We start from the raw sequence: 20,586 nt of genomic DNA, 5'->3' as shown, positions 1-20,586 counted from the left end.
ATTGTTGGCTTACAACAATATATTACTTACTTACTTACTTACTTAGTGGTCCCGCGCCGATCCTCCGGTGCATAGGGCCGTGGTAAAAGACCTCCACTGTTGACGATCCGGAGCCAGCGTCTTCACCTGGTCCCAGTCAAGATTCTCGTCGACAGTTCGGATTTCAGCGGTTAGACTTCGCCGCCACGAATTTCTGGGTCTGCCTCTTCTTCGATGACCTTCTGGATTCCAATCTAGCGCCTCTCTGCAAATCTCGTTTTCATCTCTTCGCAGCGTGTGCCCAATCCATCTCCACTTACGTTCCCGAATCTCGATTTCTAGCACCCTTTGATGACACCGGCGAACAATATATTAAACAGCGAAAAAACCCACCCGCTCACTTCTAAACTTCTACGATAGAGCTTACATCCAAAGATGCTGAATCCGTTATTGTTAGTCAACGATGGCCAGTTGGCGCGGAAGGTGCGAAAAAGCCTAGAGACGTTTTTATTTTCGATATCTCGTGACAGTCAGTGCGATCGTGATTCGGGTGCAGCTGAAGGTGCAATTCTAGTCAGTTTTTCGAATTAGTGATACTAATCAACAGCTAATGCCATGATGAAGCTGCTACTATTCAAATTGGTAGCATTTCTGCTGGCAGTTCCAGTTGCTCCAATCGCGGGACTTTTCTTTCTGTTGTTGATCGTTTATCGTGCAATCGTGCAAAATGCAATTAAATTGGTCTACGGACAGCACTTTAAGGGATTTCTGGAAGGTTTGGATGCGATCTGGAACGTAGAGAAGAGCAGCTCCAGATCGATGATCAACGTTATGTTCTATGTGGTGGCTCCATCGAACGAACAGGGGGAATTCCATGTGAAATTCATTGAAGGGATAAGAAAAGTCATCGCTGGAAAATTGATGGGTGACGATCGACCTTATCCTCGATTGTTTTGGAAGCGACGTCAAACCCTTGGCTATTGCTTCTGGACCAACGATTGTCAGCTAAAAATTGAGGATTATGTACGCTTCATGGACGAGATCAGTTTTGCACCAGGGGAGAAACACATCAACGAGAACGATCTGCGGGTCCTCATCGGTGCCATCAGCAACCGGAGGCTTCCGGAAAAGCATACAGCCTGTTGGGAACTTCTCATCGGAACACAGCCCTTGAAAGGAACCGTTGTGGACACCATTCGATACCCGGTAAGCAAAATGCAGAAATGCAGAAAGATCAATGATGTAACAAGCTTGGCGCCACGTTTTCAAAACTGCAGTTAATAGTGTCAACCTGTCTCTTTTTATGAGGCAAGCTAAAATCAAAACCCTCGTCAGTGGGCGCGAGGGCTTCAGATTAATAACTTTATCGGGTACTGTGGTACAAATCGCCCTAGCGAATATCGATTTGAGTTTATCTTTTAAACAAATGTACGACCTTTAATCACCACTAGAATCTTAAATGAATTCTTGTATCAAATTTATAAAAACGATATGATTCTTTTTTCTCGATCCGTTAGTCAAAAGCATACTCACCTAGTTGATGCCTGCTCTTGGGTGATAAAAACTATCGCGAGCCCTTTCCAGCATCATGTCTTCAAACAAGCCTTGTCTGGCAGCTTTTGGATTGTTGGACCAAGGTCCGATTCTTCGATATCGGCAAAAAAGGAGGTCAGTCCCTTCGTGACATTCATCGTCATCGTTTCGAGAGAAAGAATAAATTAGTTATGCGTGAGCCGGCCTACAAATCGAAACGCAGATTTGTAGTGCCATTTGGAAGGGCTCTTCAAATCTGCCACTACATATCGAATGCATCGAAATGCTAATACACAGTTATCCATTCGGAAGATCAGGAGTGCACGAATACGCATTTGGTTGCTCATCTGGTTGCTGAAGGGCATCGACAAATGTGCCGCCGAGACGCCCGGGTAACTCCTACAGCTAGTGGATTTGGGCGAAGGATAAAATCACTATCATTTTTTAAGGCTCTATCTTCAAGCCGGTCTATCAATGACTCGATTATGAGCTCTCAATCAAGTCATTGATAGAAGGGTAATAGAAATTATGCAAGTTGCGTGTGAAGGTGAAAGTACTCAGAGGAAAAAGTGCACTCACTGCAAAGTTTGCTCGTAATAATTTTTTCACAAAAAAAAAGGTTTTGTTTTTAAGTTCTTCTTCTAAGGTACAGCTTCCACTACACTGTGATTAGCAGAATTAATCATTAGATTTTTCTATGTTTTCGAACAAATCGAATGAAATTTATCAGCAGGCAATTTTCTGAAAACAATTTCCATCCATAGATTTTTCAAAATATTTCTTGTTATTTCATAAAAGTAGCTTAAACCCAAGCAACCAAAAGTCATATATTCACTCGAATGAAGGCTTTGAGTGAACTTAATGTTCTCATCAATGAACCTGATAGTTGCAAAAGTGATTTATATGTACGCTGTAAGAGACTTGAGTCACATAACGGGCACAAACTTAGCTTGTATCCCAGAAAAGTTATTCGATGTTATTCAATTTTTTTTAAATTTATGTTTTAAATTTTCGCGTTTTTCACTGCTTATTTGAAAGCTGTTTAACCGTAAGATAAGAATAAAAAATCTCAAAAACCGCTTTGTACAGCCAGAGAATTTATTGATTTATATAACCTTTGCAAAAACATTTCATGATATTATAAAATGCTCTAGCAAACAAAGTCTGCCATTTGAAATACCTTTCATTGGTTGTCGATTTTTATTTTTAAATGGTTATAACGTTTTTCTTGAAATGCTTAGCTGCTTGTCATGTTAACTAAAACTGATGCTTGAGAATAGTCAAAACCAAAAATCAAACTCCAACTTCATTACAAGCTTGTTTGAATTTTCTGTATGATTTAATGTGCTAAAATTTCTTCTTCTATACAAATTTAAAAAGCGTTGCGCTAATTCAAAAATCAACCAAATGATCTAAAATTTAACACTGATGCTTGGTGATCAAAAAGGCATCGAAAAAACATATGGCAAAAAGTCATTTTTTGTAGCGGTCTCATACGACTGTGTTTGAGTTGAACCGATTGTAGCTTTTTTAGGCGCATCCAAATAAAATATCGTCTAAAACTCCCAGTAAATTCATGAATTATTTAAATTTTCATAATAACATTTTTCCCTGTGAGCCAAGACAAAAACATACTCCCTTTTGACTTCTAGAGTGTTAGTTTGACACTGCTCTCTGAAAATTCCTATATCTCTTTAGTTTCTAAACAGATTTAACAAAAATTTTAATGTTGGAAACATGTACTTTAAATATGTTATTCAGACAATATTTAATACAATATATGATTGACTTTTTCCGTTATTCGAATTGAAAAACATGCATCGGAAAGGAGGTATAGATCATCTCCAAAAATTTAGTTTTTTTCAGTTTACATTTTAACTTTCCTTTTAAAGTATTAAATTGAAAACGTACTCACTTTAAACTTCATTCGATCATCACAGCTTTGGCCATCTTGTATTATTTCCATTTTACAACACGTTTCGACATGACAGTTTCAGCGCATATTAAAAAAATGCTTGAAATGCTTTTCGAATTTCCTTCTACCACTTACGGCATTAGTAATCTAAAGTTGGAAGATAAATTTTAGAGTAAATCCTTATTACTCTAAAGCTGATTTACTGAAGAAAGAATTCTGATCGGAACTATGCTGATCTTGAGTGGAACTAAAATATGATCTTTAGCGGAGCCTGCCGGAATACTGCCAACATCTTTAATAGCTCTCATTCCTATTCTCTGTATATAGCTGTACAAATTTCAATTGAATTTCATCTTTAAAGATTTTCAAGTTGAAAAATTAATGTTTTTACGCAAATAACAGAAACTTAGCCTTCCAAATTTGTTCCCAAAATATCCGTTCAAATTTATTTCTGACTTTAAAAAAGTCCAATTTTCACCATCAGTTTAGAGAATCCAGAGTTTAGAGAATCGACTCTTTCAAAATATGATACAGCGAGTTAAGAATCTTATTTTTAAAGAGTCGATTCTCTAAGCTCAAATTTTACTTTTTTAATCTCAAAAACTCATTTGTCTTAAATTACAGATTTAGCAAAAAAAAACTGTACATTGGTCTTAACCAAGGTGTTTTGAAAAAAAAATCTGACTGCTTGTGATTTTATCCGAAAATTCTGTGATAGATTTCTGTGTTGCATTTTCTTTAAATTCATTGAGCCTTTTTTTATTTTTAAGTTGGGAAAAATCCATTTTCGTTACAAAATCTTATCTTATTTTCTTATTAAAAGTAAGAAATCTTAATTTTATATTGGCCAAAAAAATTATCATTATAGAAATCTGCTCAAAATTAAAAAATTCTGTGAAATCCGTGAATATTTCAAAATTCTGTGTTCTGTGACACAGAGTCTGTGATGAAAAATTGCTTAAAATTCTGTGAAATTACCGATTTTCTATGATTTCAGTAACCTTGTTCTAAACAATTCATTCAAAGAATAACGTTTATAAAAAAATCCAGTGTCTTATGAATTACGATAAAGTTTATTTTTATTAAAACATTATGAAAACATTAGCACAATTTCCCAAATCGATTCCATGAGTCCTAGCTCAAATGAAAACATCAAACACAAGGGAATCGGATAGGTTCTCAATACCAGGCCTTCAATTGAATCGTTATGCATTATTAAACAGCTGACCGGTTGTGCTTTGCTTAACTTTGTAGAGTCGAAGAAATTTGTGTTAAAATAATTTAAATTTTTGTTTATTAGTACCTACATCTTTTTTAGTTGGAATTTCAACATAACGAACAGCTTCTTTAAATGAAAGCTGATTCTTGAAATTCGAATAGTAATAGAAATTAAGATAGATTCTTATTCTGAAATTACGACTCCACCGTTATTGGCTTCATAAGTTCTCGAATCAATTAGTTCCTCCTTTTAGTCCTTCCCGTCTTCCCAAAAAAAGAATCAAAAAACATTTTTTATACCTCAAAAAACTAAACTTCTCGTGTGCCTGGTTTGGAACGCTGTGACTCCAATTAAAGTAGCTTTTGGTTCTATTCGAACTTAATTTTACATCGGTCCCTAAAGCTGATTTAATAAGAAAAATAAAAATGTGCTGCATACATTTAGGGATCTGCGTGTGAGACATGAGGCATGAGGCAGTACAGCTAGCGTAGGGTTACCATACCATACTTTCAAAAGTACATGTACTCTTTTTCGATAGAAAAATGAGCGTGTTCTTCTTTTTGTGAAATTTCACGGAATGTACTCTTTTTTTTTGTTGAAGGACTTTTTTTTTCACAGAACCGAACGCAATTCTTCCAATTCAAGATGTTTGTTTGCTCTTGGTTGTACAAGAATTCCGAAAAAAAATGCATAAAGTGTATATTTTAGTTCCCTCTTCTTTGTTTCCAAACGAAGGATAAAACTGGAAAGCATCACGAATCGATTTGAATCGGTATTTTTCATTGAAATAAGTTTGCTTTTTGATAAGCAATACTTTTCTATTAGTCGAATACATCAATTTAGATAGTTATATATCCTGTTTTAAGAAAGTCTTTTTTGTGTTAAAAAAAGACTTCAAATAACGGTGAATGCAAACAGCATCAATATGCACCACTGCAATTTGCTTCAAAGACTCGTACACCAATAGAAAGTGCTTTTTACTTTTCACTATATAATTACAAGGAAATGGACAATAACTGAAATTGGAAATATGTATTTGGATAAATGTATTTTAAAAAAATCACTATTGCCAGGTGAGACACATACTCGCAATTGGTTGACAGGATTTCACTGACTTAAAATATCCTTGTTTCTTCAATTTCTCATAAATCTGTAAATATGATTTCAATGTACTATTTTTGACGTTGATATGGTAACCCTTAGCTAGCGGTTTATTTTGGAAGCTTGTAGCTCCGGTCAAGATCAAAGATAGTTCCACTCAAGATCATACTTTACTTTTAAAAACTACGCGATTAATTGATAATTTGATGAAAAAATTGATGATCTATGCCGACATTGAATGTCAATTCCATATAAAACCATTGACCGTTATGCACTGATTCTTAATGACTAAAATGTTAGAAAAATTCATAAAAAAGCAATATTCGGTGAAAATTGAAACAGAAGGCGCATGTTTTTGAAGCTTAAAATAGCAATATTTCATTTAATGAATTTTAACAAAAATAAATGCTTGCATGAAAAGATCTTGAAAAAGTGTTTTTTCAACATTTCGATAACATTCATAAATAATAATCATTGCCTAGATTTTAGAAAAAGTAAATAGTTCCGCTCAAGATCACTTTTCGGCTAGTTCCGCTCAAGATCATTTATGCTATGAGTCTGAAACGTTTTCGAAAACAGCATATCAATTTTTGTGACGTCACAACGCATTATTTATCCGAGTGCATCTCACAACCTCATAAAATGATTATCTTTCTGAAAATTGCATTGAATTTCTCTCAAAAAGCTGAAGAGACCTCCAATTTTCGACAATATGTACAATATGACAATATGACGTTTCAATGAATCATGAGTTGAAATACAGTAAAATTTGAGTGCAGTGATTATTCTATATGTCATTAAACTGAGTCGATTTTGGGACATTTTTGAATTTCTCAAACCCTGGGATCTTAAAAGCTTCGTTTTGGTTCAAAACTCATCCATGATTTTTTTGTAGAATTTTTAAGTAACGTTTACATGAGTAAATTTGAACTTATAGGTTTGCACGGGAAAATTGAATATTCTGTACAGAAAAATCAACATCATTTTTGTTACTTCTGTGAAACCGAACTTGCTTATGGTTTTTGTGCCAATTTATAAATCCTAAAAAGGAAATTTTCCGTTGAACAACTTTGTCGAAGGCTGCAACATTGTATCTTATTGCGCGAAAAAGTTATTAGCTGTTTTACAGCGGAATGTCTTTTTGCATTGGTAAACAATAAATTCAATCGACATCACTGCTTGTGCCTCGCAAATCAAGTTGTTAGCTGTTCAACATAGGTATGTCTTAAGGCGTTGATAAAAATAAATCAATTGACATCACTGCTGGGTGCCTAACGAGATATTGCATGACTACTTTTTATGCAATGATTTGCGAGGCAAAAGCAGTGATGTCAATTGAATTTATTGTTTATCAATGCCAATAGACATTCCGCTGTAAAACAGCTAATAACTTTTTTGCCAAATAAGATACTAAGTTACGGCCTTGGACAAAGTTGTTAAGCGGAAAATTTTCTTTGAAGAATTTATAAATTGGCACAAAAACCATAAGCAGGCTCAGTTTCACAGAAGAATAAAAAATGATGCTGATTTTTCAGTACAGAATATTCAATTTTCCCATACAAACCTAAAAGTTCAAATTTACTCATTTAAACGTTACTTAAAGATTCTGCAAAAAATCATGGATGAGTTTTGGACCAAAACGAAGCTTTTAAGACCCCAAGGTTTGAGAAATTCAAAAATGTCTCCAAATCGACTCATATCATGCATAAATTATGGCTTTTTTAACATCATTTTGCAATTTTTTAGACAAATACAGATATTTTATTTATTGATATTTATCAAAAATCAATTTAATTCCATACTAAAATGTTTAACTTTCAATGATAATATACTCAACTCTCAAAAAAGGGAACTGAAAACCTTTAGATGGAAAATTAAGCTCAAGAAATAACCTTTCTGATGGTGTGCAATTTTTTTTAATAATTAAAAACAAAAATCGGTTCTCCAGTTGAGGTGTGCTTGTCCATATCTCCAAATTGTGCTAAAATTAAATAGCAAATGAAAGCCTTTCCGAAGATTTACCGAAGACTATATGTGTAATCGGTGCCACTACTCGAAGCTAGTCAAGGTCATGGGACAAAACGAATGCCCCAGGGTGAATATTTTATTGAAGACAAATTGTGCGCGCTTTTGGTTCTTTCGTTTGTTCAAAGAAAGAGTATATCTTCGTCCCAAAACAATGGATTAGATCACGTCACCGAGTTTGTTCGCCGAACTTTGAACCTACATATTGACGACTACTACCATGTTCATCAATGGGCCGCAAAATGATATCTCCAATTGACTGGACTCATCGGTATTCATGATTTATTCAATTTCTTTTACATTTATCATTTAATTAAATTTTAATTTTTCCTTTCTGATTTACATACAACATAAGAAGTGCATCAATTAATTTCAGACATCAGTTCCCATTCCAACCATTTGTTTACACTTTTCTAGGGCTCATCATACTATGTAACATTATCATATCACACGTCAGAGCACGTGACGCGAAACGATCAAAGTCATTTTTTCATATTTCCAAAATGGGGATGCCTAAAGCACTTCGTGACCTTGACGTTGACGGAGGCAGTGGATAATAAAAACACTTTTCACACGAGGTTTTGACGAGGGGTCTTAAAAAATTAGCATATTTTTTTAATCGAGGAGATCCATCGTCTCGGCGCAGATAAGCAAGCATTATTATGGTCAAGCGCAGCAGCAGTAGTGTTTGTCATATCTAATTCCTCCAAACTACACGCCCATTGATGGTTTTGGCTCGCGTGAAGCGAAGAAAGTAGTGATCCATTCAAAGGTGACTGTTTTGGTTTGGTTGCTTTAAAATCTAAGAAACTGGTTTGACGGGTGCAGCGATGGCTGGCTCTAAGATAATAGTTGGGAAAAAAGTAACTCATTAGGTACAATTAGGTACAATTATGACTAATAATTTTATTCAATATTCAGTTTAGGATTTCAGAGTGACTATGATTTAAAACTTAAATTTGGTATACTAAATTAGAAAGGAGATCGTAAAAATTGATGGGGAATCAATTCGCATATTTGCTCTATTCAGAAAAGTTGATAATCAATTCTGAGAACAAAGGTTTTAAATCCTTGTTTTTGTTGTTGTAGGTTTATTTTAAGAGGGTTCCACAGTGAACGACATATATCCGAATTATTTGAATTCAGTATCATATGCTAAAAATTACTGGAAAACACAAAAAAAATCTTTTCTATAGTAAAATTTAAAAAATTAAGAACTTATTTCCAGTTAGCTACCTGATTATAACGATGTCTAATTGTCAAGGCCAGGGGAAGGATTCGCTTATTGGCGGTTAACAGTGAGGGGAGTTTGCTAGTTTGAAATTTGGCTTTAGCGAAATCTTCTTAAGTCAGGATTCGCTAAAAAGTGATGGGGGTGGTTTCCAGTTTTAGGCACACTCCACCAAGGTTGCCGAAAAAAAAAATCTGTGTCTTGCCAAAGAAAAATTCTGAGTTTATGTGATTTCACCTAAAAATTCTGTGATGGTTTTCTGTGACGCTATTTCCTTTATTTTCATTAATTTCCAAGAAAAGTTGGTTCTTTTTAACATTTTACCTGAGCAAAATCGATCAACCTTACTAATCTTATTTATTATTTTCTTCCAATCTAAACTTAGAAATCTTAAATTTATATTGACTTGAAAAATTGAAATTTTGGAAAAACGTAAAAAATTAAAAACAAATTGTGAATATTGCCAAAATTCTGTGTTCTGTGACAAAGATTCTGTGATGAAAATTTGCTCAAAATTTTGTGAAATTACAAATTTTTCTGTGATTTCGGCAACCTTGCACTCCACCGTGACGTGAAATCGCTTTTCTGGACTTTTCTGAAGTGTTATCATTCTAGAAGTCAAACAGTTAACTTTAAAATTAAAAAAATAGTAGCAAACGGTTGCAAATTGAGTTTCCTTCAAAATGAATATATTTTGATCATTAAAAAGTGTATGTTGTTTGTGTAGTTGTCAATTACTTTTGTGACGTGAATTCACGGTAGAATTGACCATTTCTGACTGTTGTCCATGTGGAAATAGAATATAGATGTCTTCAAATAAGTTGGTGTTCATAGATTCTCGATTGAACAACAACGAACAAAGTTATGATTCTTTCAAGTTGTGACGTAATTTCAAGTTATACTGAACAATTTTCTAGAACCTTCAAATTCAAATTCATGTTCACTTTTTAAAGTGATATTTTGTTATTCCGACGTGTAAAGTCTGTTTCACATAAAATCTGGTCGCATCTTTTCATTTACTGCAGCGCCTCTAGTTGTCACATCGTGAATCTATTGACAGTGTTTTGATCCGGATGGTTTGTTTACTTAGTGGTGAAAATTTCATCAAAGATTGAAGCAGTCAGTCAAAAGTTATCGATGATGGAACGCGAAAGGCGAGAGAAAATTCTGCACACTCACGTAGAGAAACCAACGTGGTCAGGGGTAAAGATCGCAAAATTCCTGAAATATCCAAAATCGACTGTAAATTCGGTGCTGCAACGTTACCGGGAGACCCTTACGGTAGATCGAGCAAAACAAACCAGGCGTAAAAGTGGAACATATGACCGGAAGCTGCAAGCAAAGGTAATTCGATCAGTTTACAATAATCCTGGAATCTCCTTGCGTGATTTGGCGAAAAAGTTCAAGACGAACCACAGTACAGCTCGACGAATTTGTTTGCGAGAAGGGTTGCGCTCGTATCATGCAAGCAAACACCCCAACAGGACGCTGAAACAAAACCTGGTTGCCAAAACCAGGGCAAGGAAGTTGTACGAGAAAGTGTTGACCAAATACAACGGATGCATTTCGATGGACGACGAAACTTACGTCAAAATGGATTTTGGACAAATACCCGGTAACAAATTTTACCTTACGAAGCGTAAAGGGAATGTTGCTAGTAGATTCAAGTTTGTTTTCTCAAATAAATTTGCTCGTAAGTTGATGATTTGGCAAGGGATCTGTAGCTGTGGGAAGAAGACTAAGATTTTCATCACTGGGGACATAATGAATGGAAATGTTTACAAAGAAGAAGTCTCCAGAAGAGGGTTTTGCCATTCATTCGGTCCCACAAAGGTCCGGTGAAGTTCTGGCCGGACCTGGCAAGCTGCTACTACAGCCGGGATGTCTTTAAGTGGTGTAAGGAGAACAAGATCGATGTTGTTGAAAAAAGTATCAATCCACCAAACTGTCCGGATTTTCGTTCCATTGAGAAATATTGGGCAATAGTTAAGGGCAAACTGAAGAAATGTGGCAAAACCATGAAAAAACCCGCTCAAATGGAAAAGTGGTGGAATAAGATGGCGAATGAGGTTACCAGCAGTACTGTGCAGAAAATGATGGGTGGTATCAAAAATTCATCCAAAAAGCTGACGAATGATTTTTATGTATTTTTCCTTAAAGTGCAATAAAAACCCTACGTAATGACATTTTTACTATTGTTGTACGTTATTTCTTTGCGGAGAAATGATCTATTTTATCCAATCAGATTTTATGTGAAACACACTTTACAATCATAAATTTTCAGTATCCTTTCCTAACGTTTTCCTTATTTTGACTGGTACTTGAATAGCAGCATATTGAGGAATCATACGTTAAATTTACTACTGTTTCTCACAGTCTTGATTTAAAAATCCTTAAAAAACAAATTTTTTTTTCAACTTTTTGGTTTTTATATTTGAAAATAACAAATAAATTATAAAATCAACAAAATTATGTTCGATTTGTAAAAAGCCGACCATCTGGAGGGTCAAAACAACTTTCAGAGCATATTTCCTTTATAAAATTTTACAAAAAGAATCAAATTTTGTGACGTGAATTCACCCATTTGTTTTCTCGTTTTCTCGTTTTCTCGTAAAATTAAAAAGTTTCCTTTTTTGTGACGTGAATTCACTCATTTGCGACAGTTTTTGAGGTTTTTAAAACAACCGCATTGGATATTGAAAAAACCTTTTTTCTACACAATGAAGCAGTATTTGTTGGAAAAGTAGGCGTGTGAACGGTGAAGTTTAGAAAAATCGGTGCTCCGTTAAAATTTTTCCCAAAAATTTGGTTTTGTGAGACAATCTAAATTTCATTTGGAAACTTTTTTAAACAGTGTTGAGTGTCAGTGTTACAATAAAGTGACGAAGTGGTCAGAAATCAGTTGAAGGATGTTATGGAAATTTGACGGAGGGATGGGATTTGGGATGGGAAGCATAAAATGAGCACTTACAAAGCTGCTTCCTGAAAAGTTCCGGTGAGATCTATCTATTTTACATTCTATGTTAAACCCTTTGAACTTTGTTGCATTATTAGCGAGCATTTTTAGTTGATTAAACGCATTGTGATATTTTCTAGACTGTGTTTTTATCAGAATTTTTTAAAGATTCGCGCTCCATAATCCGGAAGAAAAATTTAAAATTCCTAATTGAAGGGATGCCATTGATTTCTTTCTTTTGATTTTAGATAAAATTGACAAGTGCCTAATCCAGATTTTTTTACGCATGTTTCGTTGAAATTACTCTAGATCTCTTTATTCTGAAATATTTGTCATAGTTTGGGCTTTAAGAAAAACTGTTTTCAAAATAAATCGGCCGAAAGGGGCCAAAGTTATCCATGAAAAACTGGATTTTCAAGTTCCTCCCGAACAAAATGTCCCAAAATCCCATACAAACTTTAGGCTTGTTGAGCGACCCCTTCTCGTGATCCGATCTGGCCCTGGCACGAGACCTTCTACTAGGCCTAGGATCAATTTTAGCATGCAGCGTATAACTTTTTCAAAAGTCGGGTCATTTGGGGCAGTCTAATGTTTATACAACCAAAGCTTTAAGATAAAATAGGACATTCCCACTAGCCCACTGTAAGCTTTGTTTGAAAATTTCAAATTTTTTTACATTTATACACCTCCCATTACATTGTTTGGTTGTTTTTATTTCACAAATAGCAATAAAAATTTTGGAGGCTATTCATTCAGTCCTAAATTAGCGCAACCTGTATAAATTTTGTATGGAAAATTGTATGGGAGAACCAAATTTTTCATTTAAAAATCGTCAGAGATGTATTGAAAGTTCTAAAAAGTATATTTTTGATATTAGGAATTGCTTGATTCTTGCAGTACTCTTCATGTTAATGACCTTAAACCTAATTTTTACCCCAGAAAAGATATTTAATGTTATGCAGAAAAAAAATTCAACATATATTCTTTTAACTTAAGTGTTTTGAGAATAAAAAATCGCAAAAAACTGCTCTGCCAAGCTAATGAATTTGATGATTTATTTAACCTTGAAAATAAAAAACACTTCTTGAAAGCGTGAAAATCACCAGCCAGCAAAATCTGCCATTTTTATATAATTCTCATCAAATTAGGATTTTTTATTTCTATAAGGTTATAATTTTTTCGTGAAAAACTTAGATTTTTCATTTTTTTGAGGGAGTTCGTAGTAAGCTGCGGTCGGGTGCGGTTGATTTTCTCTCACGATCCTGACTCGTCGCGTTTCCGAAGTTTATTTTTCCAAAATAAGTATTTTTTCTCGGTTCTTTGTGTAAATGAAGTGTTGTATAAACTTGATGTGATATAACGCGAATTAAGCAATAGTTTTTTATAAAATTGGTGACTTTTGAAAGAAAAGCATGAATGGAAATCATGGTGCTTGGCGTTTTTTTGGCTATCACGCAGCGCGAAAAACGAAAAAATCGTGTTTAATTTGCTAGTTTTGCTGGGTAGAAAGGAGTGTTTATTAGTGCAATAAGGAAGGTTAAAGTGTTTTAAAAGTTAATGAAGTAAATCAGACAAAATTAAGTTCTGATTCTATCAAATGCGTGGAATTTAAAGGGCATGTCAAACTCGACGAAATCGAGGATAAATATCTGATTGCTTTGATGTGTTTTTTTTTTTTTGGTTCGTTTCCGTTTGAATACAGTGGCTTGCTTTGATATGGAAGTGGTGGATAATTAAATGGGCACATTTGTTAAGTATTGTAAATTTCCAAATGAAAATTAAGTGTTATCAGTGATTTTTTTTTAAAAAGAAACACGAAACATCATTAGAAGGATCAGTTGAAACTTTGCATTTGCATTATAAAAACGGTCCGTTTATTTCTTACTTTCAGTCAGTGTCACCTACACTATACATTGCTCGAGGGCAAAATCAAAATAGTGCTAATCTGAACGAATCATATCCATCACCTATTCAACATCAACGTCCAAGCTAAGTATTTTAGTATTAAGATTTTCAAGTATCAATGCTATTGAAAGTTGCTTTTTAACTAAATTAAATTACAAAATATAATAGTTTTTCAAATGGAAGAAAATTATGTGTTCCGATTTTGATTAGTCTTTTTTTGCACGAAAACAACCTAGTTTGTTTCAGAGATTATATGAATTATTTTTTGCGCGACAAATAGCAGAATATATCAGCTTTTCGTTTTATAAATCACCCATTTTCTCCAAAATTATTCGATAAAGTGAAAAGTTCCTTTTAATTAAGAATTAGTTGCCTAGTAGTTTTTTTTTAATGAAATTTATTCATTCCGTCGAATCATTGAAAGTTTTCCAAAAATTTGACATTCTTAGAAAATTATTATTTCGTGTTCGATTTCCAAATCATCGACGAAGGTTTGAAATAATCCATTATATTAAACTTCTTGAAAGGAAGCGCTAGAATGATTTTTTTACGAAAATCGACATAGTGAAATGGTTAAAAACTACTAACAAAGGTGATTGAAAGTTTATTTCGTTTTTTCTTGAAGTGTGTTTGTACTTAGTTAAGGGACTCAAGGTTATGTATAATGAATGGCGTTTGTACCATCAAAACACTTAATTCTATCGTGATTTATCGTATTTGTAAAATGCAGTATTAGAATTGTTTTTTCACGTTTCGATCAGCAATTAAAAAACCAGAAACTTCTCTTTAAAAATCATTCAAAATCAAATTTAATTGAAAAATTTGATGAAATTTTTTTATGAGGCCTTCAGTTAGAATAGGGATTTGAGTTAACTGATATGAACTTGCTCTTCTATTTTTTTTGTCAGCATTTATTGAATTATATGGTACAATGTAGTATAAACAGGAACAAAACAGAAATTTTAGGGAATTAGAAACGGTAAAGATATAAAGTGTTGGAACCTTAGAATGGAATTTTCAAAAAACATTTAATATGTATAACAAATGAATTCGATGCAAAGGGTTTTGTTGAACCATGCAGCTTATTTTAAAATTTGATACCTTTTAACCTTATCAGGCCTCTAGGATTAATCAGGAGTTTCAATAGGAAACTTAAGCATGTCAGGAGTGTAGGAGAATAGGTTTCAAGTGGCCACATCATTTACCAAAATGATTTCCATGTCACATCACCCTAACCCCCAACCAATCAGCGTGAGATTTGTGGAAGGATGGCGTACAGCCGGTCTCCGCAAAACAAATCATCACATGTGCTGCACTTCCTTTCCTCTATCGACTACACGGACTTGGCCGGCGTCGTTATTGGTTCATTTGAAAGTATGAGATCCTCAAAACTGTACAGTGAGATTGTATTGCTTGTTCCCAGCAATCTTTCATTTGGTTCATTGTGCAATATTGATTATCTCGGGCCAATCACGGAGTGCAACCATTATGCCATTGGCCAGGAGGGGCCGCAGGTGGACCGTAGTTGATAGCAAGCTCAAGCTCAAGCTCAAAACTTAGATTTTTCATTTTTAATTAATGGCGTTTCGGTGAGGTATTAACACACTTAGCATTGCATTTAGCTTAGCTTAGCTAAGCACATCCAGCTCAAATCATTGAACCCAAAACGATTCATACAATTTTTTGAATAATGGATGATCCGATGATCTTAGCATTTTTTTATTAACTAGCTGACCCGGTAAACTTCGTTTTACCCGTAACTTAATAAATCGTTGGAAAATGTTTACAGTTCTTCAACTTCTTCGTGCTCGTGAATCAGTTTGCATGAAAATCGTCTTCAAGTTGTTCGAGTTTTGTCTCGTTTCTAGTTGATTTTGTGTAGGAGCCCCCTTCCATAAAAAGTGAGATTCTTGATATAATTATACAAACCCTCTCTGGCCCGAAAAATCCCAAATTTCACTTAATTCCGACTGACCATTCATACGTGATGGTGTTACAAAAAAAAAGCCACCATTCTTATATATAAGATGTGAAGAAGAGATAATTTTGTACGGGGACCCCCCTTTCCATAATAAGTGAGATTGTTGAAACTATTATACAAACCATCTCTGACCCCAAAAACCCTCGGATACCAAATTTTACTTCATTCCTTCAGTGTTACAAAGAAAACGCCTCCATTTCTATATATAAGATTTAAATTAAATGACGGTAAATACATTTCAAATATCATGATCTCTGGCGTGGCTCAGTAGAACTATCTCCACCATGGTCCACTTAGCATTGCATTTCTTGATTTTCACCAAAAGTTGTACATTTTTTACCGTTGATTGATACAGAACTTTAGTGCTTTCGCTTAATAGTGCATTTAAAAATTTTACTTGAACTTGAGAAGACATTTGATCAAATAAACTTAAACAATTTCAAGTTCACTCGCGTGGCAGAAGTTACATCACTCAGTAGGGTCTTTATTGGTTGTTGATGAGAACGCAGACAATTCGACATAGAAAAATGATGCTGAAAAAATGCTGTTAATGTTTGTACGCCCAAATTAAAGTGACATTGTTTTTTTTTTATTTATAGCCAATGTCGCTACAGATTGTGGTTAAATATAGCTCTGGTCATAAAATGCTGCCGCGAGTCTCGGAATGCAACCGTCCAGGTTGTTTTTTTTTTTCAATTTTAGCGCTAGTATTAGAGGCTCGATTGTTAATTTCCGAGCCCAACGTTTCAAGATTTGGCCATCATGGGAATAAAGTTAAATGCGCTCTTGCGTTGGTCGAAATGCGTTTATCTATGCGCAGCAGGATTTCAATCCAAATTGTCATCTATGTTGAAGCGCACCCAATCTCGACTGCATCGTTTCATCAAAACTTTGTTGTTTTTATGTTCAAACTATTATTTATTGGTCTGATTTGTATCGTTTGGTCGATGTTGGCGTCTTCAAAATCTTATCAAAATCTAAATCTACGCTTGGCTTGAGGCTTGCGAATCCTTGTTAATGTTTCCTGATATCGTTTCATAAAGCGTCATACGGTATTTCTGGGCCATTTCAGCTGTTTGGCTAGCCTACCCAACTCCGAAGTTCACATTTGGCTGAAAAAAATGTTTTACTTCAGGTGGCTCTTGTCACGTAAAAGTTACTCAGGAACTTTCATCGCCGTTTGAAAGGTTATATTATCGATAACGGAACTTCTAAACTAAGCTTGCCAGATTGCCCGGTTTTATCCGGGTTTGCCCGGATATTTGATGCAAAATTTCGAGAAAGTCCGATCCGGCCCGGTTGCCCGGTTATCATGAAAAAAGTCCGGATATTGCCCGGATTTTTTCACAATTTTCACAAAGTAACCAAAAAAAATCAAAGTTTTTGAGTAAGTTTCAGCAAAATCGATTAACGGTATGGAAATTTTCAACGGTTGTTTCAAATAATTTCGCTGATTTACTTTTATAAACCTTTAAATATTTAAGAGTTACAAAAAGTTTTTGGAAGTCTGCAATTACATTAATAAAATATTAATTTCATTTTTTTTTGCATTTTTTCTTTGCTTTTATATATAATAACACCTAATAACACCTAAATTTTGCCCGGTTTTTGGATTTAAAAAAATTGAAATCCATGCCCGGATTTTGCCAGGTTTTCTGGAAAAAATTCTGGCAACCTTATTCTAAACGCTTTTAATGCAACTTCTTTCAAGAAGGTCGATAACGTTTCCTTAACACTTTCTAAAGATTCTTCTAGGTGTTTTAAAGAACCTATATGGGAACTCTAAGCGACTTGTCGAAAATGTCTGCACATTTCTTGTCATGGTATTGGTTTTGTTTATATCGGTACTGATATTTACACACGGAATTCAAGAAATTTTCGATGATTGTTGATTGTTTACACCAGTCGATTTACGGAATGTCAAAAATACATACGTGAAGCTGACAAAATTCCCGACACGTGAGCGCCAAGAACTTCCAAATCCGTCCACCAGGAGCGCCACAGTATGAGCAAAAGTTTGTTACAATTATAAATGATGCAAGCATTAATAGAGTAACAGTTAGTGGTTCAATTATTTTATATGTTTTTTTTAAATCCAAAGAAAAACAAATGAAGCTACATACTTTAGGGAAAGGTTTGAGATATAGCTCAGTTAGCAAGTCAGTTGCTTCCTGAGCCGATGTTCGTAAGTTCGAGCCCAAGAGTAAACATTGATGACAGTTGTACCGTATAAGTTTTTCAATGACTTTCTGCCAACTGCATCTTGGATATAATTCGCGAATGACATAAAGATCTTAAAACGACTAAAATTGAAACAAAAAAAAGTCTCATAGGTTTCAAAATACAACTCAATCAGAAAGCTCTAAACTTCAGAAATTTATTTGTACAAACCGTTACGGCACATCTTTACCTTGTAATCGATTATGACATCTATAGAGTCAACTCGAATCACAAAATCATTTTAAGCAATAATTTCCTGGCAAATCCGTAAACCGCCATACAAATTATCGATTAAATGCATGGTTAAAAAGAGGTCAGGCATGTGACCGAAAACTTTCGAACGACGCCGTTGACCCCAGTCTGAGATACTGGTGGACTTTTTTGAGGGTTATTACATTGACTCATCACAGTTCTGCCAAGCCAAGGCGATTTACGAAATTTGCTATCCGGATCGATCGTCAAAACTAATACCACGCGTCGCACCAACCATCGTACTGCATTTTTAATTTATGTTTTTATCTAATTTCGCACAGATGCTTTTACGACTGCACCACACCGCTGGAGACGGCATGGCGATAGTAAAACTAATTTTAAACACGATCGCCGGAAACCACAAAGCATTGGCTGCGCGAATTTCTCGGCCATCGAGTCAACAGAGACAACAATCTAAGACCACACGTGTGCCAAATTTAGCACAGTTGCTAAAAATTGCCTTCAACGGACCAAGTTTACTGCTTGCCGGTATCTTGCGAAAAACTGAGAAAAATTGTCTCAGCACCGGTTCAATAAGCGATAAAAAAATCGTCAGCTGGTGCCATGAGGTGGATCTGGGCGCCTCTGGCCAACCAGTGATCCAGATTGCCAAGAAAACTAAACAGCTCGTGGAAGGAGCCCGATTCTCGGATATCTTCCTGGTTGCGTTGGCCGCCAGTTTGCAGAAATATTTCGAACAGAAGAGTCAACATTGTCCCAGTGGCGGGATTTCGGTCATCATACCTGGACGAGCTGGAAATGAAGGTTTGAAAACATATTTACATTTTTTTTTTTTATTAAATCGCTCTTATGATCTCTTAACGACCCGCAGCGAAATCTTTGAAAATAAAGAATCGTTTCACAACCCGTCGACAGCAGCTGCAACCTACCCGGGGTATTCAGCTGGATGACCCTTCAAGTCTCAACACTCTGCGCCAACGATTGGCCATGATTTCCCAAGGCTCGCAATCGACACGTTCCGCAGGATCACATGCAGTAAGTATCGGACGGCAATATCTACATTTTGTAGATTGGCCCGAAACTCTCACCCAAGCTCAATTTCAGCTCAATGGGATTGAATTTGGGGTGCTTTTTGACCCTCAAAAATCACCTAAATCTAAATTATAATTTTGATGCCAAATGACTTAAAAAGGCATAAAACGTCGAAATCTTGTGTTATATCGAAAAAATGTTTGGGTAAAAATTTGCTTTGTAAGAAATAGTCGGTTTTTTGAAAAACGACTAAATCCCAAAATTTTTTATGCTTCCTTAGGTGATTTTTCAGGGTCCAAAACCCGCTTTGAGACACCCATAAATAGGATCCGACTGAGCTGAAATTGTGCACAGGTCAGTTTTTCGGACCAATCTACAAAATGCATATGATCAGTTTTCAAATTTCGATCATGAAATTTTTTCCCGTTCATCTATTGCCACCTTAATCTTCATGAGTATTTCCAAAATTTAATTACTCCAAATTTCTTCTTTTAGGCCACCTCAATGTTCATCTCAACGCTCTGCAATCTGTTACCGATTGCTCTTCTTCGACTGGTAGTGTCCAACTTCCGCGTTAACGTTGTCTTCTCAATCCTACCCGAGATCGAGGAAGTATCCGCCCTGGGCTATACCATACAATGTCCCACGTTGTTCCTGCCCAACACCGGGAAAATATCCGTATGCCTGGCCGTAATTACCTTCGGCAATCGAGTTCATCTGGGCATTCTTGCCGATCGAACCGTGATACCCTCGGAGGAAGAGGCCCACTCGATACTGGACGAGTTGATGGCCGAAATCCAAAGGATGGGCGTCCTTCTTGGTAACCAAGATAAATACGCGACCACCTTCGGTATTGTACAAGAGTGATTTTTTGGCATCACAAAAAACTCCTCAACGTTAAGTTAGAAATGTTTTTTTCTCTGATGAATGACGATTCGTAAGACGAAAAAGCACTACGTATTGATACTGTCATATGTTTTGATAAAAAAAATCGTACAAGCGAACAGTGGACGTTTAATGTCAATTCTTTTATAAGAATTGTAGGTAATATCAAATGAGATAATATTAAAATAGGCGTTGTTTAAGTTACAATTAATTTCTATTGAAAAAGTGAATGATGTTATGTACTAATTACCGATGTTATATAGGATTTAAAATACACGTAATTAAAAGCTACTGTTTTATTGATAAAAAAAAACATCGTTTTTCTTCCTCAGGAAAACTAAAGGCATGAAATAACACCATCCACGCAATCAAAAGCTATTCGAAAAATAAT

General features: G+C 35.2%; 1 protein-coding gene across 1 annotated transcript; it reads left to right on the top strand.

Moving 5' to 3' along the window:
- Positions 1-452: 452 nt before the first annotated feature.
- Positions 453-20,586, top strand: LOC129756737 (uncharacterized). Its single transcript, XM_055753732.1, has 4 exons — positions 453-1,185; positions 18,599-19,082; positions 19,150-19,313; positions 19,806-20,586. Exons 1-4 carry the CDS (start codon positions 595-597, stop codon positions 20,175-20,177), a joined length of 1,611 nt encoding a protein of 536 aa, XP_055609707.1. The 5' UTR covers positions 453-594; the 3' UTR covers positions 20,178-20,586.

This window comes from Uranotaenia lowii, chromosome 3 (assembly GCF_029784155.1).
Source record: "Uranotaenia lowii strain MFRU-FL chromosome 3, ASM2978415v1, whole genome shotgun sequence".
NCBI classification, from domain to species: Eukaryota; Metazoa; Arthropoda; class Insecta; order Diptera; family Culicidae; genus Uranotaenia; species Uranotaenia lowii.
This window is presented reverse-complemented; position numbering and strand designations above follow the sequence as displayed.